General features: G+C 38.5%; 1 protein-coding gene across 1 annotated transcript; it reads right to left on the bottom strand.

Moving 5' to 3' along the window:
- On the bottom strand, nt 1–25954 carry LOC138088242 (transmembrane protein 45A-like). Its single transcript, XM_068983329.1, has 5 exons — nt 25765–25954; nt 24853–25065; nt 21013–21197; nt 12037–12182; nt 1–94 (listed from the first exon to the last, which is right to left on the bottom strand). Exons 1-5 carry the CDS (start codon nt 25952–25954, stop codon nt 1–3), a joined length of 828 nt encoding a protein of 275 aa, XP_068839430.1.
- Between the last annotated feature and the right edge of the window lie 1217 nt (nt 25955–27171).

The following is a 27171-nucleotide window of genomic DNA, read 5'->3' as shown; positions in this document are numbered from 1 at the left end:
TCACATCTCTTCTTCTGAATCTTGTTCTCGTTCAGCATTTTTCAGCAGTTCAACTTCTGAAGGGCAGAACCTCGTAAATCGAGATTTAACCAACCTGAGGAGAATGAAAGTCATCTTACAGTATTCCATTTAAAATTAAAACCACAAACTATCTGTATCTATAGTACAACAAACTCCAACTTATCTGTGCAAATGGAAGAGGCACACCCCAAAAGAAAATCACTTTTATTTGGCTTTGGATTTACCTGCAAACATTTTGTGGATTAAAGCAGTCTATAAGCAAACAGACACAATAAACCTCTACTATGTAACATGATTGTTTGCATCATATTCAAAATTCATAACTTTAATTATTTCTAAGACAAACAAAAGAATCTCTGGACTGTAGTAGGCCCTGAAGAAACTGAGCTCAGCTGAGTATTACAAAAAGGAGCCCTGTCCTGAGAAGGAAGCCCATGAAGCCATCTCCTTCTCCAGGTTGGGCCCCATGTCAAGTCTGGGCTGTACTGCAGCCCTTACTGTGTCTTCAGAGAGCTGCTTCTATGCTGGCCCCAGGCTGTTCTGTTACATGTGATGGTCCCTGATGCACTAAAAAGCTGAAAGAAGTAACCTCTATTCTCGTAACTGTTTTCATAGATTAAGAGAATCTGTAGATGCTGGGGGGAAATTTCGGCATTGGAAGATGCCAAGTTTCTTGGTAGCAGAAACTCAGCAGGCTCTCAACTTTTCTGATGTAATCAGAACTACGTAAAGCTTTTCCTGTGCAGGATTATTTGTGAAGAAATGGTGCTGTGCTGCTGCTGCTGCTGCTGCTGCTGCTGCGGCTGCGGCTGCGGCTGCGGCTGCTAAGTCGTTTCAGTCCTGTCCAACTCTGCGCGACCCCATAGACGGCAGCCCACTAGGCTCCCCCGTCCCTGGGATTCTCCAGACAAGAATACTGGAGTGGGTTGCCATTTCCTTCTCCAATGCATGAAAGTGAAAAGTGAAAGTGAAGTTGCTCAGTAGTGCCAAACTCTTAGCGACCCCATGGATTGTTAACTTCCAGAGGTACATAAGGATATGCAAACAAACTGATAAACCAAATCCAAAATCATTATTGTTTTATGAAAAACATCACCAGCCTATCTGTAACTTTACACTTGTTTTCTTTTTCTCCCAAAGAAGGTCTGGCCCACTCCTCTCAATACACCAGGGTTTTACTTGTGCTCTGGATCTCACTAGAGTATGAACTTCCTAAGAGCAGAAGCTTCATGTTATTTACTGCTCTAACTCTTGTCAGAGTCTAGAATAATCATAATAATTGTTCTATGGTTCATAGAATAATTGTTTACTGGTTCATAATAGTGGTTCACTATGTACGTGATGATTCAGTGGACTGTGGAGCAATCCTACAGGAGTTCATATCACTCATCTACCCAGAGGTAATTCTTCAGTCACTTCCAACTCAACATTAATTTCTCCAACACACAACAATTGAATGGTATCAGTAACATCTACTGACTCATCAGAAGCCAAGAAAAACTACTCAAAATTGTTTGCCTTGATAATTAGTTGACCATCGACCTGGTTCCCAACGTTCTCAACTCTTCAAGGCATTGTTTTCATGAAAAGCTAATAATTTTATTTAAAGTTAAAACTGGGACAGTGTATCATTTCATTTTTTAAACCCACATGGTTATCTCCACATTGCACAACCTGAGTAGGTGCTAAATGGAAGGGATTAATTAGTTAGTATATTCATTAGATTCATTCTTGATGACTCTTCGGAAGTGAAACAAAGAACTAGCTATTTCTTGTAGTGTGTTGCCTACATGTGAAACTTCAATTTGCACACTTTCAAATATGCAAATATGCATGCCAGCCCCTATATGCCAGCTGTTGTACTATAGTACTGTACTTTTCAAGGTCCTGTATTGTGAGGTTAAAAATACTTCTTTATTTTTGTGTTTGTTTTTTATGTACATATTACTATATATATACAACTATGTTAGTTGGGTTCCTAGGCTAACTGTTGCACTTACAAGCAAATTGAACTTATGAACATGCTCTCAGAATGGAACGCATTTGTCTGTAGGGCATTTGCTGTAGAAATTGTTTACACAGTTAACAGTGTTAACACAGTGACTACTCCTGTTCCGGATTCCTCCTCTCTGAGTTATATCTGCTGTTGTTAGACGCCATCAAGCTGAGGCATATTCAGGCTCTGTCCACACCCTGAAGCCCTTGGTATTGGCACACACAGAAATGGCTACTGGGGAGAGATTGAGGGGTGGAATAATAAAGAGGAAGTACAAATAATTGCTAGCTCCTGGAATGGTGCAAGTTCAGGAAACTAAGTTCAGGGTGTGTCTGGGCTTTTGCTCCCACATGTTCTCTTCTGCTCTTAATATAAGAGCAGAGCTGAGACTCTGGGTATACTTTCAGAGCTGAAGTGGAAATCAAACTTCCAAAAGGCAAACTACCATCTACCATGAATTTGGTCATTTCTATTTTATTCTTCAAAATGGCTCACAAGAATCATTTGCTTGAAAAACCAACCTGAAAATGGGTAACATTTCTCTGTCCATCCAGAGGGGCTTTTGAAATACTTCTCTATCCCAGTGATGTTTATGTAAGTTTATATGGGAAATACAGTAAAACACACAATAAGATTTCCCAACAGATGGGTCTCTCCTATGAGCTCTCATGAGAACAACAGGCATGGGACTAGATGAGGCAATCTTTAAACCATTATTCAGGAAAGCTGGAAAGCACAGCTTCATTTTTCAGAGATTTGGGGGGCAGCAGGTCCATAACCCAGTTTTGTTTCCATGGTGATCTTTGTGCTTTGTCAAATAAATTCAGATAGAATGTCCTTAAAACCTATCACCTGTGACTGAGTTACAATCCACTTCACAGTCAAATCCAGATGTACAGATTTTCAAAGCTCTTCATGGCTACAGGATTGAATTGAATTATCCTACATATAACCGCACTAAAAGTCAATATTCAATCTTTGTGATATTGTTTAATCTACTGCTTAATATTATATTAAAATATATAAGATATAAGCCCTTGGCCTTATATTTCACAAGCAGTATGAGAGTAAAACTTAAAAGCATATAAAACATGATTCCCAAACAACTGAATCCTGTTTGAGTAGTTCTGAAGCAGAGCTGTTAAAACAGAAAATGTTTATTGAGAGTATGCCAAGATCAGTGAGAGATATGAAAAAGATCTTTTCCTCCAGGTAGCACAATCTAGTTAGCAGATAAGCCTAACATGAGCTAATAGTAAATATCACAAGATAGATCACAACTGTTAAAATGTGTGATCAAGACTAAAGTACTGTAAATTCATGCAAGGAGATAAGCAAAGACTAGAACAATCACTTAAGTTTTCATGGAAGAGATGAGCATTTGATTGGATATGCCGGGTACAGACAACATGTGGTCAAGAAGTCCAGGGTGCCAGGGAAGGAGAGTCAGCTGCAAAAGTAAACATGGAGTTTCTGGTTTCTAGAAAACTATACTGGAGAAGGCAATGGCAACCTACCCCAGTATTCTTGCCTAGAGAATTCCACGGACAGAGGAGCCTGGTGGGCGACAGTCCATGGGGTCACAAAGAGTCGGATACGACTTTGCCTGTGTGTACTGAACTGTAACTTCCTCGAATTTTAAAGGAAAACTGGAGAAGGAAATGGCAATCCACTCCAGTGTTCTTGCCTGGAGAATCCCAGGGACGGGGGAGCCTGGTGGGCTGCCGTCTCTGGGGTCGCACAGAGTCGGACACGACTGAAGTGACTTAGTATTAGTAGTAGTAGAAAACTATACATGGATAAGAGGCTCATTAGGGGTCTGAAGGTTTTTAAAACAGAAAGAAACAATAGTCTTCTTTTGGCTCTAGAACTGACATGGAATAGAGAGGCTTCTTGAATGCCGGCTTTGTTCTTGGAGGCTGCCCAAACCCTAAGGAGATGAGGCCCAGAAGTAAGCCTAAAATAACAGAGGAAGAAGTCAGGTTTCACTCAGTGGCAGAGTGAACCTTAACCACCAGTGCATACACATGCTTTGGGGGAACTGAATAGGACTAATAGAAATCACTCAATAAGAAGGTAGAATTTCAGTCAGGCATAGCACTTAGACCTCTACAAGGAGGTAACTACAAATCAAAGCCTACGAGAGACATCTGGGAGCTAGACAAGGAAAAGGCTTCTTCACCCAGAGACACAGCACCAAAGCTCTTTAGCAGTAAAGCCCAAAGAAGCACAGAGCAGTAGAGGTAGCTGCGGAAACATCTAGAGAGAGGACTAGAAAGCTAGTTTGGGCAGAGGCTGAGACCCAATTGGGCCTCGAATCAACTACTGAATTTAGGGATCTAGAGAACATGCTAGACATGTACTATCCAAAATGATGGTCACTATGTATATATGAAAGCTAAAATTAATTAAAATTAATGTAGCACTGGGTTGGGAAGATCCTCTGGAGAAGGAAATGTCAAACCACTTCAGTATTCTTGCCTGGGAAGTCCCATGGACAGAGGAGCCCTGCCGAGCTACAGGACATAGGGTTGCAAAAGTCAGATATGACTTGGCAACTAAATAGCAACAACAATAACAAGGCACACGTCAAGTATGCAATTATCACACATAGATTATGGCCACATGATGGAGACTGCAGATATAGAACACTTCAATCAATGCTAAAGTCTGAAGGATTAGAGCCTGCTTGATTAATAGTTGGAATCAGCCAAGCCAACTGTGGTTTGGCATTGGCTACCATGCTAATGGAAATAAGGAACCATGCTCATTCCATTCTGTTCCTAATCATCCTTCAAGCTGCAGCTTAATTCTCAATTGTGAGGAGGCCTCCTGTGTGTTCCAAGAGTGCTTTATTCTTACACTATTTCCATTTATCATACTATATTTAAACTGTCTCTCTCTCCCCATAGGGTCTATCCCTTATACAATTTTTGATACAGAAGAAGAAGGAGAACAAGAAGAATAATAAAAAGAACAAGAGTGGGTGGGGGAGGTGGTTCAAGGTAGCAGCCTAGCAAGGTCCTGAGTTCACCTCCTCTCATGGACACAGCAAATCTACAGCTACATAAGGAACAATTCCCTATGGAAATAGAAAAAGACCTGAAAACTAGCCAAACAGCCCCTCTGCAATAAAGGACAAAAGGTCCACAGTGAGATGGGTAAAAGAGGCAGAGACATGGTCCCACCAAAAACCCCACCTCCAGGGTGGAGACCCACAGTCAATGAGATCTCACAGATACAGAGCTTCTTCCTGAGGAGCAAGAATTTGTGCCCTATATCAGGCACCTGAGCCCTTGGGACTTGCATTGATGAGATGAGCCCCTAAAACATCTGGCTTTGAAGACCAACAGGGCTGATGTCCAGAAGAACCAAAGGGCTGTAAGGAATGGAGATTCCACTCTTAATGGGCTTGCATGCAGACTCACCCACCTGGCCATACAGCACAAAAACCAGTTTGAAGAGTCCTGACCATATGTGAAAGGGATTCATTTGCTAATCTTAAAGCATCTGCCAGCAAGGGAGAAATCTGTTAGGATTCTCTCCCAGGAATGGCAGCACTGGCAGGTACAATTTTTGCTTTCTTCCCTCTCTACTTTGCTAGTGCCAGCATTTTTGTACTCTCATTCTAACTTGCTAGCACCATCAGAGGAGAAATTAAAAACCACCTGAAGACAAGTGGAAAATGGAAATACAACATACCAAAATCTATCCAATGCAACAAAAGCAGTTGTAAGATGGAAGTTTATAGCAATAGTCCTACCTCAAGAAATAAGAAAAATTTCAAATAAACAACCTCACTTTTACACCAAAGGGAACTAGAAAAAGAAGAGCAAAAAAAGCTCAAAATTACTATAAAGAAGGAAATAGTAAAGATCAGAGTAGAAATAAATGAAATAGAAAGTGAAGAGACAATAGAAGAGATCAGTGAAGCAAACAGCTGGTTATTTGAAAAAATTTAAACAAAATTGACAAACCTTTAGCTAGACTCACTAAGGAAAAAAGAAAATGAAAATGAAATGTTAGTCATTTAGTCATGTCTGATTCTTTGTGAGCCCATGGACTGTAGCTTTCCAGGCTGCTGTGATCATGGGATTCTCCAGACAAAAATACTGAAATGGGGTGCCATTTCCTTCTCCAGGGGATTTTCCCGACCCAGGGATCAAACCCAGGTCTCCCACATTGCAGGCAGATTCTTTACCATCTGAGCCACCAGGGATGGAATAAAAGAGAGAAGGCTCAAATAAAATCAGAAATAAAAAAGGAGAAACCAACATTACCCTCACACTAAAATCAGACAAAGATATCACATACAAAAAAGAAAATTACAGGTCAATATCACTGATAGAAATAGGTGCAAAACTTTCAACAATATAAGTAAACTGAATTAAAGCTATATTAAAAGGATCAAATACCCTGATCAAGTGGGATTTATTCCAGGGATGTAAGAATAGTTCAACATCCACAAATTAATCAATATAATATATCACACTAACAAAAAGAAGGATTAAAATCATATGATTATCTCAATAGATGTATAAAAACATTTGACAAAATTCAACATCATTTATGATAAAAACTTTCAACAAGTAGATACAAAAAGATGTATCCTAACATAATAAAGACCATATACAACATGCTCACAGGTAACACCATACTCAGTGATGAAGTCATGAAATTTTATTCCTTAAAATCAGGACCAAGACAATAAGGTTCACTCTCACTACTTTTAGTCAAAATAAAGTTTAAGTTCTGGCCATAGCATTTAGGCAAGAAAAAAAGCATCCAAATTGTAAAGGAAGCGGTAAAACTGTTACTATTTGCAGATGACATGATACTCAATATAGAAAATCCTAAAGACTCCACCAGAAAAACCATTAGAATTAATAAATAAATTTAGTAAAGCTGCATGGTACAAAATCAATATGCAAACCTGTTACATTTTATACAGTAACAAGGAACTATTAGAAAGAGATATTAAGAAAACGATCCCATTTACAATGGCATCAAAAAGAATAAAATACCTATGAACAAATTTAACCAAGGAAATGAAAGACCTATATGCTAAAAACTATAAAACATTGATAAAAATAATTGAAGAAGACACAAATAAATGGAATGATATTCCATGCTTATGGACTGGAAAAATTAATATCATTAAAATGTCTACATTACCCAAATTGATCTACGGATTCAATACAATCTCTATCAAATGATGAATGGCATTTTTCACAGAAATAGAACAAACAATCCCAAAGCTTGTATGGAATCACAAAAATCCTGAATAGTCAAAAAGAAGTTGTTGTTCTTCTTAAAAAAGAAGAACAAAGCTGGGGAGGAATCATACTTTCTAATTTCAGACTATACAACAAAGCTATAAAATCAAAACAGTATGATATTGGCATAAAAACAAACCCATAGATCAATGACACAAAATAAAGAACTAAACTCATAAATAAATGGTCAATTAATTTATGATAAAGGAGGCAAGAACATAAAATGAGAAAAGGCCAGTTTTTTTGTTGTGCTGGGAAAATTGTACAGCCATGTGCAAAATAATGAAACTGGGACACTATCTTATACCATACATAAAAACTAACTCAAAGTGGATTAAAGTCTTGAATGTAGGACTAAAACCATAAAAATCCTAGAGGAAAATGTAAGTGGTAAGTTCCTTGATATTGCTCTTGTTGATATTTTCTGGATCTGACTCCAAAGGAATAGGCAACAAAAGAAAAACCAAACAAATGGAACTACATCAAATAGAAAGCTTCTGCACAAAGAAGGAAACCATCAACAAAATTAAAAGGAAACACTGAATGGAAGAAGATATTCCTAAATGGTATCTGATAAAGGTTATACCCAAAATACATAAAGAAAGCAAACAACCCAATAACAACAACAACGAAAATTCAATTTAAAAATAGACAGAGAATCTGAATAGACGTTTTTCCAAAGAAGACCTACAGACAACTAAAAGGCACACCTCCAGAACAGCTGTTATCAAAAGGACAAGATATAACAAGTATTGGCCAGAATATAGACAAAAGAGAACCCTGATGTACTATTTGGTGGAAATGTAAATTGCTATAGCCACTATGGAAAACAGCATAAAATGTCCTCAAAAAATTAAAAACAGAAGTACCATACAATCCAGCAAATCCAGTTCTGGATATTTATCTGAAGAAAATGAAAACACTAATTCAAAAAGGCACCTCTAGGTTCACTGTACCGTATTTATAATATAATAACCAAAATATCTGGGTTTCCCCAATGGCTCAGGGGTAAAGAATCTGCCTGCAGGGCAGAAGATGTAGAAGAGGTGAGTTTGATCCCTGGGTCAGGAACATCCCCTGAAGAAGGAAATGGCAACCCATTCCAGTATTTTTACCTGGAGAATCCCATGGACAGAGAAGCCAGCGGGTTATAGTCCACAGGGTCGCACAGAGTCAGACACAACTGAACACACACACACAAACCAAGATATGGGAACAAATATCTATCAACTGATGAATGGATAAAGGAGATGTTTTATATATGTGTTTATACAAGATAAATATTTTATACTTATATGTATATAACAGAATATCACTCAACCATAAAAAAGAATGAAATGGACCTTGAGGTATTAGGCTAAACACAATAAGACAGATAGAGAAAGACAAATACCAGATGATTTTGCTTATCTGTGAGATCTAAAACACAAAGGAACAAACAAAACAAGGAACAGATTCATGGTTGCCAGAGTTGGGGGAGGTAGGCAAAAATGGGTGAAGGGGATCAAAAGGTACAAAATTCCAGTTATAAAATAAGTAAGTCTTATAGTTTTGGGAATACAGGTCTTTGGTCTCCTTAGGTAGGTTTATTCCAAGATATTTTATTCTTGTAGTGGGGTTGTTATTCTTGTTATTACCAAGTTGTTATTCTTGGTAAATGGGATTGTTTCTTGAATTTTCTTTCTGATCTTTTATTGTTAGTATATAGACAGTGGCTCAGAGGTTAAAGCATCTGCCTGCAATGCGGGAGACCTGGGTTCGATCCCTGGGTTGGGATCCCCTGGAGAAGGAAATGGCAACCCACTCCAGTATTCTTGCCTGGATAATCCCATGGACGGAGGAGCCTGGTGGGCTACAGTCCATGGGGTCACAAAGAGTTGGACACGACTGACCAAGAGACTTAACTATAGATAAGAACAGACTTCTATGTATTAATTCTGTAACCTGCAAATTGACCAAATTCATAATGAGCTCTAGTAGTTTTCTTTTGGTATTTTTAGGATTTTCTAAAACATTTTCTACATGTATAGTATCATGTCATTTGCAAACAGTGACATGAATTTAGCTTCTTTCTCATTTGAATTTCATGTATTTCTCTTCTCTGACTGCTGTAGCTAGGACTTCCAAAACTAAGTCAAATAGAAGTGGTGAGAGTGGTCATCTTTGTCTTGTTCCTGATCTTAGAGGAAAGGCATTTAGCTTCTCACCAATAAATATGACTGTTAGTTATAGTTTGTCATATATGGGGTTTATTATGTTGAGGTATGGTCCCTCTATGCCCACTTTCTGGATTTTTTATCAGAAATGGATATTGAATTTTGTCTAAAGCTTTTTCTGCATCTATTGAGATGATCATATCACCTCACACCAGTCAGAATGGCTAATCATCAAAAAATCCACAAACAACAAATGCTTGAGAGGGTGTTGAGAGAACACCCTCCTACACTGTTGATGAGAATGTAAATTGCAGCCACTATGGAGAACAGTATGGAGATTCCTTAAGAAGCTAAAAATAGTTACCATATGATCCTGCAATCCCACTCCTGGGCATACAACGAGAGAAAAATGTGATCCAAAAGGATACATGCACCCCAGTGTTCACTGAAGCATTATTTACAGTAGACAAGATATGGAAGCAACTTAAATGTCCATCAGTAGAAAACGGATAAAGAATGTGTGGTACATATTTATACAATGGAATATTACTCAGCCATTAAAAAGAATACCGCTATTTGCAGCAACATGGGTAGACCCAGAGATTGTCATATTTAGTAAAGTAAGTCAGACAGAGAAAGAAATATCATATCTTATTTATGAAACAGAAATAGACTCACAGACTTAGAGAAGGAACTTATAGTTACAGGGGAGAATAGTGGGGGGAGGGATATTTAGAGAGTTTGGAATTGATATGTACACACTGCTGCCTCTAAAATGGATAACCAAAGAGGACTGACTGTATAGCATAGGGAACTCTGCTAAATATTCTGTAATAAACTAAGTGGAAAAAGAATTTGAGTTATATGTATAACTGAATCACTATTCTGTATACTTTAATTAGCACAACCCTGTTAATCAACTGTACTACAATATAAAATTAGATACATGTAAATGTATAATTGAATCACTATTCTGTATACTTTAATTAGCACAACACTGTTAATCAACTGTACTATAATATAAAATTAAAATTGTAAAAAACAGAATAAAATAAGTCATGGGGATTTTGTATATAACACAGTGACTATAATCAAAAATATTGTATTGCAGATGTGAAAGTTGGTTAAAAAAGTAAGTCTTGAAAGTTCTCATCACAAGAAAAAAATTTTGTAACATTAATATGGTGACAGATGGTGTAACTATTAATAGACTGATTGTGGTGGTCATTTTGCAATGTATACAAAAGTTGAATCATTATGTTGTACAAAATGAAACTAGTATAATGTTGTATGTCAATTGTGGTGGTTGTTGTTTAGTCTCTAGGTTGTGTTTGACTCTTTGCAACCCCTTAGGCTATAGCCCACCAGGCTCCTCTGTCCATGGGATTTCCCAAGCAAGAATACTGGAGTGGGTTGCCATTTCCTTCTCCAGGGGATGTTCCCAACCCAGGAACTGAACCCCCATCTCTTGCATTAGCAGGCTAATTCTTTACCACTGAACCACCAGGGAAGCCCATGTCAATTGTACTTCAGATGAAAAAGAAATCTATCATAGGAACCAAAGCGGGGAAAAAAAGAGCAAGGGTAAGAAGAATTTCTGTTGAGCTCTTATTATATTAAGGGCAGTTTAATGATATGGTCTCATTTAGGTACCATCATTATCCCCATTTTGCAGACAACAAAACTGATATTTAATGTAGTTAAATAATTTACCCAAAGTCTTTTAGCTGACAAGAAGCAGAGCTGGAAACATGGGTTCTTAGCAATCTGTTTCATTGCTCTTCACCCATCATGAAACACTGTATCAAAGTCCTTGTAAAAACATGAAGCATTCAACTTAATCTTACTGTTACAAATATTATAGCAAATATCAAATTAATCAGATACTCAAAGTTAATGAGAGGCATACATGTTGGTCAAAAATGCCACCACGTTTGGGAAGTGTCATAACTGATGTACACATGAGCAAATGGAGGGGGCTCACTGCAGGTATGTTGATGACCATTTGGGAAAGAAAACAGAATATGCAAAGACGTGAAGGCACAGAAGAACATACTGAAGGGTGATGCATAGGTTCAGAGTACAGCAGAGACACTCTAGCTATTCCAATCTTAAACCAGCATTTATTATTTTAATTGGAAATGTTTGTGTTTGTAAATAATCTTCTGCTATATTACCCTGTTTGTGGAATGCTAAGGAATAAAATTGGAGAAGGCAATGGCAACCCACTCCAGTACTCTTGCCTGGAAAATCCCGTGGACAGAGGAGCCTGGTTGGCTGCAGTCCATGGGGTCAGACATGACTGAGCGACTTCACTTTCACTTTTCACTTTCATGCATTGGAGAAGGAAATGGCAGCCCACTCCAGTGTTCTTGCCTGGAGAATCCCAGGGACGGGGGAGCCTGGTGGGCTCCCATCTATGGGGTCGCGCAGAGTCGGACACGACTAAAGCTACTTAGCAGCAGCAGCAGCAAGGAATAAAATACCTCTTTGAACTTAAAGTTCAGACTGTCGGGTCTTGATGATCATATACCCAAAAAAAAAAAAAAAAAAACAGAATTTCTGTGAACAAAAATCACTAACTTACCAGGTGACAAAGGCATAAATTGCTCCAGTGATGATAATGGCTGTTGCATAATGCCAGCAAAAGCACATGGTGAGAAACATAATGTTGTTATGATCTGCTAAATCCCAAGGAGGGCCTCCGTTGAGGGGATAAAGGACAAACCCAATCTGTAATTTAAAAGAAAGAGTGAACATTAAAGCATTACCAGCCATATTCCCAAAGATGGTGCAGTTCAAAATGCTTTCTTTCAAGATTAATGGTGACAGATAACTCCCATTATCTGAGATGCTACAGATAAGAAACTATCTGTTTTACTAAGATAGACAATATCTACTAAATCATATTTTTGCAAAAATGTTTAGGATATTTACAGATCAATTTTCAAAATATGACTACTTTGGCCACCTCATGCGAAGAGTTGACTCATTGGAAAAGACTTTGATGCTGGGAGGGATTGGGGGCAGGAGAAGGGGATGACAGAGGATGAGATGGCTGGATGGCATCACTGACTTGATGGACGTGAGTCTGAGTGAACTCCGGGAGCTGATGATGGACAGGGAGGCCTGGCATGCTGCGATTCATGGGGTCGCAAAGAGTCGGACACGACTGAGCAACTGAACTGAACTGAACTGAGTCATCTCTAGACTGGTAGACTTTCAGAGAATTTGGTAGGATTCTAAGTTGCTCAGTTTCACTCTGTTATTTCAAAATCAGAGTTGTGTTTTTTTTAAGTTTTTGAAATAAACAAAGCCCACTGGTAACATTATATTTATACTTAGAGTTTGTCTCCTAAGATCAGGAGCAAGACAGAGTGTTTGATTTTACCATTTCTGTTCAACACTGTACTAGAAGTTCTAGCCAGAGCAACTAGTCAAGAAAAATAGATAAAGGGCATCCACGCTGCAAAGGAAGAAGTAAAACTATCTATATTCACAGATAAAATGATCTTATGTACAGAAAATTCTAAAGAATCCACAAAAAGCCTGTTAGAGCTAATAAACGAATTTAGCAAACTTGCAGGATACAAAATCGACACTCAAAACATGTAATGGACAATTCAAAAAAATAAATTAGGGAAACAACTCCACTTATAAAAGCACTGAAAAGAATAAAATATTTAGGAATAAATTTAATCAAGGAGGTTCAAGTCGTGTACCTTCCAACTACAAAACATTGTCAAAAGAGATCAAAGATCTAAATAAATGAAAGTATACCGCATGTTCATGAACTGGAGCATTTAATATTGTTAAGATGGCAATAGCACCCAAAGCACTCCACAGATGCACTATGATCCCTATCAAAATCCCAATGGTCTTTTTTTTTGCAGAAATGGAAATCTGATTGTAAAATTTATGTGGTATTGCAAGGGACCCTGAATAGCCCAAACAGCCTTGAAAAAGTAAAGCAAAGTTGTAAGTCTTACACTTAGTGATTTCAAAACTTACGACAAAAACTATAATAATCAAAACATTGTGGTACTAACATAATGGTAGAGATACAGATCAATGAAATAGAATTGTGAGTCCAGAAATAAGACCATAAACCTGTAATAAATTGGTTTTTGACAAGAGTGCCAAGGCCATTCAATGGGGAAGTTTAAGTCTCTTCAACAACTGGTGCTGGGACAAATGAATATATACATGCAAAAAATATATATGTTATTTACCCTTATTTTATACCATATATAAAAATTAACTCAAAATGAATCAAAAAACTAAATATGAGAACTAAAATCATAACTTCTGGAAGAAAACATAAGGAAAAATTTCATGTCCTGGGTTTTAGTGATGATTTCTTATACATGACACCAAGACACATTAAAATTAAGAATTTTTGTACATCAAAGGACAGTATCAAGAAAATAAAAAGAAAATCCTCTGTATAGGAGAAAATCCTTGCAAATCATGTATCTAATAAGGAATTGATATCTAGAATATATAAAGAAGTCCTAAATCTCAACAAAAAGCCAAAAAAAAATTTAATGGGCAAAGGGCGAGAAGACTCATTTCCCAAGAGGCATACAAATGGTTGATAAGCTCAAAAAAATTATGAATATCATCAAGTTATTAGAGAAATACAAACCAAAACCACTATGAGATACCACTTCACTATGAGATATTAGTATCCCCTAGGATGGTAGTAATAATAAGTAACAAGTATAGGTAAGGATATGGCAAAAGTGGAATCCTTATGCATTGCTGGTGAGAATGTAGAATGGTTTAGCCATGTGAAAAACACTTTGACAGTTCCTCAAAAAGTTAAATGTAGAATTATCACATGACCTGGCAATTTTATTCTAGGTACTATATATGCCCCACATAATTGAAAAGAGGTATTCAAAAAAAATTCCTACACAAAATTACATGACAGCATTTACACAAGGGCCAAAAGCTGAAAAAAATCCAAATGTCCATCAATTGATGATGAATAAGCAAAATGTGGTTGTTCCATATAACAATATTATTCAACCATAAGAAATAATGACATATTAATACATAATACAACATGAATGAATATAACATAATGAAAACATTATGTTAGAGAAAGAAGCTAGACACAAAAGGTAACACCTTTTTAATTTATCTATTTATGTTTGGCTTTGCTGGGTCTTCGTTGCTGTGCACGGGCTTTCTCTAGTTGCAGCAAGCAGCTGCTACTCTTTGTTTTGGTGTGTGGGCTTCTTCTCATTGCTGTGGTTTCTCCAGTTGGGGAGCACAGGCTCTAGGTTGCACAGGCTTCAGTAATTGTGGAGCACAGGCTTAGCTTCTCCGTGTCATGTGGAATGTTCCCGGACTAGAGATCGAACCAGTGGTCCCTGCACTGGTAGGCAAATTCTTATCCACTGCGTCACCAGGGAAGTCCAAAAGAAAACATATTGTATGGGGCAGGATGAAGGACAATGATTTGGATACAAGGGTCTGTATGAGTCATCTCAGCAGTATGATACAGTTTGAACAATCAGTACTAAGACAGTAGTTGGTCCCATGAAGACATGGTACTATTTCTCCCTTAAAACACAGATTATAGACTAGCAGATCCTGGACCACATATATATCACAGACATACTTTGCCTGCCCTGCATATTTTTAAAATAGTTTGAATTAGTTTACAACACTTCTAAAATTAGGGAACTTCGCACAAAAGTACATCTCAGCTTATTTCTAAAAATAGAAATATCTGACCACACCAGACCTGTGTTCCAAAGCATGAATAGAAACATGTGTTCTCCATTGATTCATCATTCAGGTTGGTAGCTGCCTGACCAAGTGGAGCAGTCCAGAGGCCTTCATTTTACACTGGTGCTATGTACTTTATTTATTAATCAATGTCACATTCATAAATTTTTCTAAAATATCAGAGCTGAAATAAGCTAGATAGTCTATAATAACTCCTTTCTGCCCTTCTCTACATCCCAGGGGCCAGACTCCTTTTCTTGACTCTATTTTATAGATAAGAAAACTAAGTAAGGCACGAGCCTGCCCCTTTGTCTCCAAACAGACAAAAAGGCCAGCTCCTGAGTCACCAGGGAAGTCCAAAAATATGGAAGTGGATAGCCTATCCGTTCTCCAGGGAATCTTCCTGACCTAGGAATCGAACCAGGGTCTCCTGCATTGCTGGTGGATTCTTTACAAGCTGAGCTACCAGGGAAGCCTATATATTGCTTCAGTTCAGTTCAGTTCAGTTGCTCAGTACTGTCAGATTCTTTGTGACCCCATGGACTGTAGCACTCCAGGCTTCCTTATACATCACCAACTCTTGGAGCCCACTCAAACTCATGTCCATTGTGTTGGTGATGCCATTCACCATCTCATCCTCTGTCATCCCCTTTTCCTCTCTCCTTCAATCTTTCCCAGCATCAGGTTTTTTCCAGTAAGTTGGTTCTTCACATCAGGAGGCCAAAGTATTCAAGTTTCAGCTTCAGCATTAGTCTTTCCAATAAATTTTCAGGACTTATTTCCTTTAGGATTGACTGGTTGGATCTCCTTGCCATCCAAGGGACTCTCAAGAGTCTTCTCCAACACCACAGTTCAAAAGCATCAATTCTTTGGCACTCAACTTTCTTTATAGTCCAACTCTCACATCCATACATGACTATTGGAAAAACCACAGCTTTGACTAGATGGACTTTTGTTGGTAAAGTCTGCTTTTTAATAGCTGTCTAGGTTAGTCATAGCCTTACTTCCACAGAACAAGCATTTTAATTTCATGTCGGCAGTCACCATCTGCAGTGATTTTAGAGACCCCCAAAATAGTTTCTCACTGTTTCCAGTGTTCCCCCATCTATTTGCTGTGAAATGATGGGACCAGATGCCATGATCTTAGTTTTCTGAATGTTGAGCTTTAAGCCAGCTTTTTCACTCTCCTCCTTCACTTTCATCAAGAGGCTCTTTAGTTCTTCTTTGCTTTCTGCCATAAGGGTCATGTTATCTGCATATCTGAGGTTATTGATATTTCTCCCGGCAATCTTGATTCAAGCTTGTACTTCCTCTAGCCCAGCATTTCACATGATGTATTCTGCATATAAGTTAAATAAGTAGGATGATAACACACAGCCTTGATGTACTCCTTTCTCTATTTGGAACCAGTCTGTTGTTCTATGTCCAGTTCTAACTGTTGCTTCTTGACCTGCATATACATTTCTCAGGAGGCAGGTAAGGTGGTCTGGTATCCCCAACTCTTTAAAAATTTTCCACAGTTTGTTGTGGTCCACACAACAAACACAGTCAAAGGTTTTGGCACAGTCAAGAAAGCAGAAGTAGATGTTTTTCTGGAACTCTCTTGCTTTTTCGATGATCCAATTGTTGTGGCAACTTCATCTCTGGTTCTTCTGCCTTTTCTAAAACCAGCTTGAACATCTAGAAGTTCACAGTTCATGTACTATTGAAGCCTGGCATGGAGAATTTTGAACATTACTTTGCTAGTGTGTGAGATGCGTGTAACTATGTGGCAGTTTGAGCATTCTTTGGCATTGCCTTTCTTTGGGATTGGAATGAAAACTGACCTTTTCCAGTCCTGTGGCCACTGCTGAGTTTTCCAGATTTGCTGGCATACTGAATGCAGCACTTTGACAGCATCATCTTTTAGGATCTGAAATAGCTCAACTTGAATTCTATCACCTCCACTAGCTTTGTTTGTAGTGATGCTTCTTAAGGCCCACTTGACTTCCCATTCCAGGATGTCTGACTCTAGGTGAGTGATCACACCACCATGGTTATCTGGGTCATGAAGATCTTTTTTGTACAGTTCTTCTGTGTATTCTTGCCACCTCTTCCTAATATCTTCTGCTTCTGTTAGGTCCATATCATTTCTGTCTTTTATTGAGCCATCTTTACATGAAATGTTCCCTTGGTATCTCTAATTTTCTTGAAGAGATCTCTAGTCTTTCCCATTCTATTGTTTTCCTCTAATTCTTTACACTGATCACTGAGGAAGGCTTTATTAAGTCTCCTTGCTATTCTTTGAAACTCTGCATTCAAATGGGTATATCTTTCCTTTTCTCCTTTGCCTTTAGCTTCTCTTCTTTTTTCAGCTATTTCTAAGGCCTCCTCAGACAACCATTTTGCCTTTTTGCCTTTCTTCTTGGGGATGGTTTTGATCCCTGTCTCCTGTACAATGTCACGAGCCTCCATCCATAGTTCTTCAGGCACTCTGTCTATCAGATCTAATCTTTTGAAGCTATTTCTCACTTCCACTATAATCATAAAGGATTTGATTTTGGTACCTGAATGGTCTAGTGGGTTTCCCTACTTTCTTCAATTTAAGTCTGAATTTGGCAGTAAGGAGTTCGTGATCTGAGCCACAGTCAGCTCCCATCTTGTTTTTTGCTGACTGTATAGAGTTTCTCCATTTGGCTGCAAAGAATAAATCAGTCTGATTTCGGTATTGATCATCTGGTGATGTCCATGGGTAGAGCCTTCTCTTGTATTGTTGGAAGAGGGTGTTTGCTATGATCAGTGCATTCTCTTGGCAAAACTCTGTTAGCCTTTGCCCTGCTTCATTTTGTACTCCAAGGCCAAATTTTCCTGTTACTCCAGGCAGCTCTTGACGTCCTACTTTTTTTGCATTCCAGTCCCCCATAATGAAGAGGACATCATGTATGGAGAAGTAGTGGGAGAAAAACATTGTGAAAAGCAAATAACAATGTAATTTTATCAGCTTGAGATAGACTTTTGGGAATAAACATTCAAAGCAACAAAACATGGAAGCATAATAAATTTACCTAAGTCCCTGAAACATTTTCGTTTCAGAAGAATCCAGCACAGAGGGGGCGAGGGACATGTACCATGGCTAAAGCTTCCTATCCTGCTAGTATGTTTGCTTGTATTGGTATCAAATATTCATTTTTCTCCAAGTCTCAAATGTCATTTAGTCTGACCACCCAGTAAAGACAAATACTAGTCTGGACATAATGATGGATAGAAAGTTTTAAAAATAATCTCATATTTATACCCTCAAAATTTAACCTCATATATCTTCCTTAGAAAAGCTCTTGGGGAAATATGAAAACATTATTACTCTGCCAAAAGGGACAACATTAAGCCAACCTATGCTCAGTTGCAAAAGTTCACAGCTTCCTCCCTCAGATATTTAATTAATTAATCATTAATTTTTAATGGAACACTAATTAGTTTCATCAGTTCTGCTGTCAAATGTATTATTACTTTACTCAGCTATCTTGGGTCTCCCCCTTTTATCTTACTTTCTTTATTTGAATATTTAGCTCTTTAAGAAATTGGATTGCATAAACTTGTGGATAATCTTCAGCCCAAAAGATGGAATATACTTTCTTCTCAAATATATAGATTATACTACCACTGACATTGGGCTACATCCCAAAGAAGTCTTGACACATTTCAAAGGGAACACATACAAAGCAATTGAAAACAAATAATAAAATAAAAAGAGTGTTTTTGGAAATTGAAAAGAATGTTTCTAAATAACTCATAAATTAAAGAGGAAAGCACATAGAAAATGCAACATTCAAAACTGCCCAAGGTGAAAGCTACCACATACAAAATTTCATAGGAGGTAGTTATACTAATGTTTAGGAGGAATTCTATAGTCTTAGGAATATTTATATAAAAATAAGAAAAATTAAATATAAGTGAATATTCAACTCAAAAAACTAGAAAGAGAGGAGAAGAATATAGCCTCATGACATTACAGAAAACTGAAAATAGGAGAAACTGACAAATCCATAAATATAACATAAAATTTTAACATATCTCTATCAGAAAGTGAATGATCAACTGGATGGAAAGCAATTAGAAATAGAGAATATTTAGAAACATTTAATTAAAAAGAGTCGAAGAGCTTGATTTTACCCCTACATCCAGAGAAATCTTTAATTTCCTTTAGTTCCCCTGAATCCACCATGCCTACCCCAGACTTGGAGTCCACAGAGCTGCAGCCCAGCTCTGCTCAGTCTATGAATGTCTATTCTATTCTATTTCTATTCTATTCACTGGTGGCTTGCCCTGTTTTTGTTTGTGGTGTTTAATTTGCAACTATGTATTTTTAAACTCTCTTACTTTCATTTACTTTTCTATTCTTTTAATTTACTTTTTATTTTATAGCTATTTTTGATAGTTTATGTGTCATTGTTACATATTTGAAGCAGAGGCAATACACTGAAGCATAAACTCACTGTGTCATCTTGACCTGAAATTATCACTGTTAAATTTTTTTAATTTAATTTTAATTTTGAATTGGCAATACCAGAACATAGTAAAATATTCCAATCAAGAGATATAGAATGCATAATCACATCTTACATGCCATTCTATTTAGCTTCCCAACTGATGATAAATAATCTCACAATACAACATCTATATACCAACTGGTTAAATTCACTGATTATCAAATTATACCATGATAAGGTATTTGTTATTTTTTCCAAATCATTTTACCTTCAAAAACCCCCTGAATCTCAGCCCCTATTTACAAGCCTGTGCTCCAACAACCTTTCTACTCCCCTACATCTTTCTACTCCCCATAAGCTTAAATATCACATCTTTCCTAGCCCCCGTTTGACCATGATGTTTCTCTGAGTCTACCAGGGCTTTCTTATCAATCTTCACTGAAATGCAAATCTCTGGAAGAACCTCATCATCCCAAATCCCTGCACTTTAGTGACTAAAAATCTCCTCTAAGAAATCTTCGGTGATTAAACCACATTCACCTTTCATTCCAGACTTTCCTTATATCCATGAATGTATGTTCGGACAGAGGATGAGATGGTTGGATGGCGTCACCAACTCAATGGATATGAATTTGAGTAAACTCCAGGAGTTGATGATGGACAGGGAGGCCTGGTGTACTGCAGTCCATGGGGTCACAAAGAGTCGGACATGACTGACCAAACTGAACTGAACTGATAAAGTATATGTTCACTGATTGGAATACATGTTTTCAACAACACTCCAAGGTTAGGGAGTCAACAGTAAAAGTGCCTGGGATTTGGAGTCAGACAGACCCACATTTAGATCCTAGTTCCACTACTGTGTGATCCTGAGCAAGTAACTTGCTCTCTCTGAGTCTCTTTATCAGTCAGTTAGGGATGATAATATCTAACTCCCAAGTTGTCGTGAAGACAAAATGAAAAGGAAACAATGTGTATGTAAAAGTCATGTCCAGGGGCCGGCACATACTTATTCCTCAATACATAATTCCCTCCCTTTCCTGTCTTCCTTATGTTTCTCGAGCTTATTACCCATTAGGCTTTAAGTGGCTTTAGCATCAGGAACTGCTTCCAGCTAAGCACCAGCTCAGAGTTCCTACAAAATGGATATTCAGGTGTGTGATGAAGGTGTACACCTCCCACCTCCTTCTGTCACTATTCTCACCAGGGCCGCTGGGCCCCTCAAATGCCTGCATTCTCACTACCAGCAGCATATCAGAAGGACGTCTTTGGGTTCCAGGGTACAACACCCACAATCAAAGAGAGAAGGCCATCAGTGCAGGCACCAGGCACATTCACTGGAGGCCCCAACTCACCTGCCAGAACCAGCTTCCCTGAAGCAGGAAAAGGCTTGTCCGCAGAAGTTCCACAGTTATATTGACCTGTATGAAGAGCTCTGTGAAGGCAACCAGGCCTGTCAAACAGATGACCAAGAACAGAAGCTTGTGCACAAAGACGTCCAGCACTTCCCGGCCATGAGTGTGATTGTAGAAGACAAAAGCTGTCAGAGGCAGAAAAAATAGTTTGCCTTTCTCAATGACACTACTGTTCCTCCCCCATCTCCACACAGCTTTACATAAAGCACACACATTTGTCCAAAATATGAGGTGCCCACTGCTTCCCATAATAATGGAAATCTCTAGCATTTTTGGAGTCATCACTATACCTGTTTATGATGTAATCTTTGAAATCTCCTTTTCCCTTCCCCAGTCTTTATTCTCTTCTCTAATACATCATGACATTTTTCAACTAACTAAATTTCAAAGCATATTTTATGCAAAAGGATAAATAATAAACATGATGAAGGCAGGGGACCAGGAGTTAGGGCAAATGGACAGATGAATGAAATAAAGTCTTTCCTTAAGCAATTTTGTCTACTGGAGGCAGCAAATATAAACAGCAATCAAAAGAGTGGACTTCGATGGGTAAGGCAAGTTTCTCTGGAAGCTCCCAAGAAGTAGTAACTAACTATATTTTTAATCCTATGGACAGAATAGTGGCTTCAACTTCATCCTTTTCATTTGGATGTGGAGGAAAAGATGTTCATTCAAAATATGGTAACTCTGGAGAGTAGCTTCGGTGTGAATGGATACATGTAGATATGTATGGTTGAGTCCCTTTGCTGTCCACCTGAAACTATCACAGCATTGTTAATAGACTATACTCCAATATAAAATAAAAAGTTTAAAATAATATGATAACATCTGAGATAATGAGAATGATGCTGTTGGTGACTGTTGCCCAACTTTTATCTATCCCTTGTTCTCAAAGAGCATTTGGCAAAAGTGCTTATCTTTAGACGTAAGAAGCAAGGTGGACATTAGAAAGGACTGCTCTTGATAATTGGGGGCTTTTTAGTTCTATGACCAATCTACCCCTTACATATAAAATGTTGTGGTTCAGTCACTAAGTCGTGTCCAACTCCTCTGTGACCCCATGGTCAGTAGCCCACCAGGCTCCTCTTCCATGGGATTCTCCAGGCAACAGTACTGGAGTGGGTTGCCATTTCCTTCTCCATACGTATAAAATAAATGAAAACAAAGCGTTAAATACTTGTCATCAGTGTTTTCTTATGCAGTAACAGGGAGGCCAACTGAACAAAAAGTGTTAGGACCTCAAGTTTATGTGACTGGATTTTTTGGACTCTTTTATCATGTAAATGTGGAGTTTCATTATATCAATATTAAAAAGGCTACTTCATAGGTATGGGAACTACTCTGCTTTGAGAGGTCTCTTCATTGGAGGATATTTATGCTTTACTAACTACAGAGAAGGAAATAAAAACCCACTCCAGTATTCTTGCCTGGGAAATCTCACAGACAGAGAAGCCTGATGGATTTCGGTCCTGGGATCACAAAGAATTGGACACAATTGAGTGTCTGGGGAGGCCTTGCAAATAGCTGTGAAAAGAAGAGGCAAAAAGCAAAGGAGAAAAGGAAAGATATAAGCACCTGAATGCAGAATTCCAAAGAATAGCAAGAAGAGATAACAAAGCCTTCTTCAGCGATCAATGAAAAGAAATAGAGGAAAAGAACAGAATGGGAAAGACTAGAGATCTCTTCAAGAAAATTAGTGATACCAAGGGAACATTTCATGCAAAGATGGGCTCGATAAAGGACAGAAATGGTATGGGCCTAACAGAAGCAGAAGATATTAGGAAGAGGTGGCAAGAATACACAGAAGAACTGTGCAAAAAAGATCTTCATGACCCAGATAATCACGATGGTGTGATCACTCATCTAGAGCCAGACATCTTGGAATGTGAAGTCAAATGGGCCTTAGAAAGCATCACTACAAACAAAGCTAGTGGAGGTGATGACATTCCAGTTGAGCTATTTCAAATCCTGAAAGATGATGCTGTGAAAGTGCTGCACTCAATATGCCAGCAAATTTGGAAAACTCAGCAGTGGCCACAGGACTGGAAAAGGTCAGTTTTCATTCCAATCCCAAAGAAAGACAATGCAAAAAAATGCTCAAACTACCACACAATTGCACTCATCTCACATGCTAGTAAAGTAATGCTCAAAATTCTCCAAGCCAGGCTTCAGCAATACGTGAACTATGAACTTCCTGATGTTCAAGCTGGTTTTAGAAAAGGCAGAGGAAGCAGAGATCAAATTGCCAACATCCGCTGGATTATGAAAAAAGCAAGAGAGTTCCAGAAAAACATCTATTTCTGCTTTATTGACTATGCCAAAGCCTTCGACTGTGTGGATCACAAAGAACTGAGGAAAATTCTGAGAGAGATGGGAATACCAGACCACCTGACCTGCCTCTTGAGAAATCTGTATGCAGGTCAGGAAGCAACAGTTAGAACTGGACATGGAACAACAGACTGGTTCCAAATCGGAAAAGGAGTACGTCAAGGCTGTCTATTGTCACCCTGCTTATTTAACTTATATGCAGAGTACATCTTGAGAAACGCTGGACTGGAAGAAACACAAGCTGGAATCAAGGTTGCTGGGAGAAATATCAATAACCTCAGATATGCAGATGACACCACCCTTATGGCAGAAAGTGAAGAGGAACTAAAAAGCCTCTTGATGAAAATGAAAGTGGAGAGTGAAAAGGCTGGCTTAAATCTCAACATTCAGAAAATGAAGATGATGGCATCTGGTCCCATCACTTCATGGCAAATAGATGGGGAAAGAGTGGGAACAGTGGCTGACTTTATTTTTTGGGCTCCGAAATCACTGCAGATGGTGATTGCAGCCATGAAATTAAAAGACGCTTACTCCTTGGAAGAAAAGTTATGACCAACCTAGATAGTATATTCAAAAGCAGAGACATTACTTTGCCGACTAAGGTCCATCTAGTCAAGGCTATGGGTTTTCCTGTGGTCATGTATGGATGTGAGAGTTGGACTGTGAAGAAGGCTGAGCGCCAAAGAATTGATGCTTTTGAACTGTGGTGTTGGAGAAGACTCTTGAGAGTCCCTGGGACTGCAAGGAGATCCAACCAGTCCATTCTGAAGGAATTCAGCCCTGGGATTTGTTTGGAAGGAATGATGCTAAAGCTGAAACTCCAGTACTTTGGCCACCTCATGAGAAGAGTTCACTCATTGGGAAAGACCCTGATGCTGGGAGGGATTGAGGGCAGGAGGAGAAGGGGACAACAGAGGATGAGATGGCTGGATGGCATCACTGACTCGATGGACGTGAGTCTGAGTGAACTCCGAGAGTTGGTGATGGACAGGGAGGCCTGGCGTGCTGCGATCCATGGGGTCGCAAAGAGTCGGACATGACTGAGCAACTGAACTGAACTGAACTGAACTGAACTGAACTAAGTGACTAAAGAGCAACAACAATGCTTCACTACTCTGAGCTCAGTTTGTTGTATTAAAAATGGAAATAATGATCATCTCCAGGATAAACCTGAGATAAACGAGCATGGCAGGTGGTTCTTTAAGGCAGATGTGAAATTTGAATACAATACCTGAATGATTGTGCTTGTCCAGTTTTACTAAATAAGTTAGTAGGGAAGGGAAATCTTTGGCATCCTGTCTAGGACACCTCAATAGCTTACCATGACCCAAACAGCTGGCCTACAGGTCAAGGCTGTACCAGGACACCAAAGGAAAGGTGCCCTTTATTGTTGTAAAGGGCTAGGCAAATATCCAATAATAATGAAAGATAAATGAAAACACTCATACTTACCCTCCACAAATAAGGCATTTAATAGCATTAACTTGCTAAAGGAGGCAGGAAGTGACCTGATGGTGGAACATAAGATGTTTGTCACACCCAGCAGCCCAAAGAAGAGGTACATGGTAAAATGATGCCAGTCTAGGAGTCTAACCCACTGATCCTTTTTGTAGTCATATAAGATCAAGTGCGGTCCTCCAGGAACAAACTGTCCTGCAAGGATGCCTGCAGAGGGATAAATCACACTTTAAGCCATCTTTCCACAACTTTACTGAAAACTGAAGTGCAGAAGGATCAGCCTACAGCTTAGCCCAATATATTGTCTTTTTATGGCACTGATTCTTCTTTCTGGGCCACTACCTAACAGCTGAGCACTGGTTCTTCAGACAGATTTAGAGCTTCAAAGACTGGTTCGGATAATCTCTTTTAATCAAAGACAGCCAATTTTGTCAAACAGCTAAGTCAGATCTTCAAAGCTAATGGTCTTAGTTCCACTGAGTTCCCCAATCAGTTCCACTGATGGACTAAGTTCCTATTTTAATCTAACGACTAGATAAATCCTGAGTAATTTTGGATTTAGATTTGTGAGATTAATCCTATAGCATCTGATTACTTCCTTCTTACACAGTACGTCTTGGGGTCGGGAGTTGTGCTTGGTTCAGGATTAAAATGCTAGAGTTCAGCTTCTCCCCAATTAAGGATAACCAGATACAACTGAGCAACTGAAGTGAACTGTTAGAAAACCATGCTTGAACTGAATTGCTACATGATCAAGCAAAAAACAGAAATACAATTAGAATATGTATTCAGATGTACTTGAATAAAAAATTTAGTTTAGTAATCTCTTGTTTTGATATTCAATCTTCTCTTTGCATGTGAAAATACACTAAGAAAGCAAACTGAACACAAAAAAGGGTCACTCACCAATTAAAGCCGCTCCAACTACCACGATTCCCTCCAACATTTCTGTTCGATAGAATAATGCTTTGGAATCAAAGTAGGAAGTCGGCTTCTGCTTTTTGAAGGCATATTTCAGAACGCACTTTGTAGTCCACCAAATCCCAAGTAAAATTAAGATGAATCCAGGGAAAGCATGGCCTTTGAAATCCCCCATGACTGCCAAAATAAGAACATAGAGAAGATGCAGGCATTTCATTTCTAGAACTTGGCCTAAGTGTCACTTTTTCTGTAAAGTATACTATCTCTGATAATGGTAGATATGCCACTGAGTCAGAGGGTCCAGTATTACTGACGACAGTAGTGGACCCATTATAATTCAACAATACCAACAAGTAGAACAATGCACATTTGTTGAACACTTACCTTTTTCTAGACACTGTGTCAAGTGGTTTACATGTGATCTCTAACTTAATTTTCACAACATACCCATAAATCAAGTGTTAAATCACATTTTCAATTGGGATACAAGTATAGGAAGTGAAATGACTTACCCAAAGCTCACAACTATTGGAAAAAAAAAATCATTGTCTTTAACAGAGAACTGAAAAGGGCTCAGAAAAATGATAGTGTGTACTCAACCAACACATTTTAAATATATTTGAAAGAAAGTAACAGGAAAGTTTTATCTTTATGTTTAAAACTTGAAGTGATATAAAACTGCCTACAAGAATTTTTAAATAGGGAATTTCAAAGTATCAAACATCAAGAGTGTGGAAAAGATCATTAGGACTTATTCAAAGATCTGTGCACACTTCCACACTTCCCAGCCACATCGCCATTTGATCAGAATCACATTTCCAGTTCTGAGCAGTGAACGGTGGCATTTGCCACGTCCAGGCTGAGTCAGTTAAGAACCTGCATGATTCCTTTAACTCGCTTTTCCCCTGCCTTGGCAACCTGAGCATAGCATATCTACAAGAGAGAAGACAATCAAACAGCCTGCATCAGATTTCTGCAAGAAACAACCCTTTATTGGGTTGAGTCATTTAAGTGTTGAGGTTTAATAGCTTAATCAAGCAGATCCAAAGGGATACCAAGCTAAAACAAACTGCAAATTCTGTTCATTCCATTGCTACATGATTGAGCAATAAAAATCAGACATAGTCTCCTTTTTGGTCAGCACTATACAAAACCATTGCGCTCATCTCACACGCTAGGAAAGTAATGCTCAAAATTCTCCAAGCTAGCCTTCAACAGAACAAGAAACAAGAACTTCCAGATGTTCAAGCTGGGCTTAGAAAAGACAGAGGAACCACAGATCAAATTGTCAACATTCCGTGGATCAGAGAAAAAGTAAGAGAATACCAGGAAAACATCTATTTCTGCTTCATTGACTATGCTAAAGCCTTTGACTGTGTGGATCACAACAAC

This window comes from Capricornis sumatraensis, chromosome 1 (genome assembly GCF_032405125.1).
Source record: "Capricornis sumatraensis isolate serow.1 chromosome 1, serow.2, whole genome shotgun sequence".
Taxonomy (NCBI): Eukaryota; Metazoa; Chordata; class Mammalia; order Artiodactyla; family Bovidae; genus Capricornis; species Capricornis sumatraensis.
This window is presented reverse-complemented; position numbering and strand designations above follow the sequence as displayed.

Bases quoted from the DNA above. Each gene is read 5' to 3' on its own strand.
- LOC138088242 (XM_068983329.1), bottom strand. From the start codon at position 25,954: ATGGGGGATTTCAAAGGCCATGCTTTCCCTGGATTCATCTTAATTTTA. The intron at 25,066-25,764 runs GTGAGTGACCCT...ATCCCTCTGCAG, and splicing joins AGTTGGAGCGGCTTTAATTG to GCATCCTTGCAGGACAGTTT. The intron at 95-12,036 runs GTAAGTTAGTGA...CATTCTCCTCAG, and splicing joins ATTTATGCCTTTGTCACCTG to GTTGGTTAAATCTCGATTTA.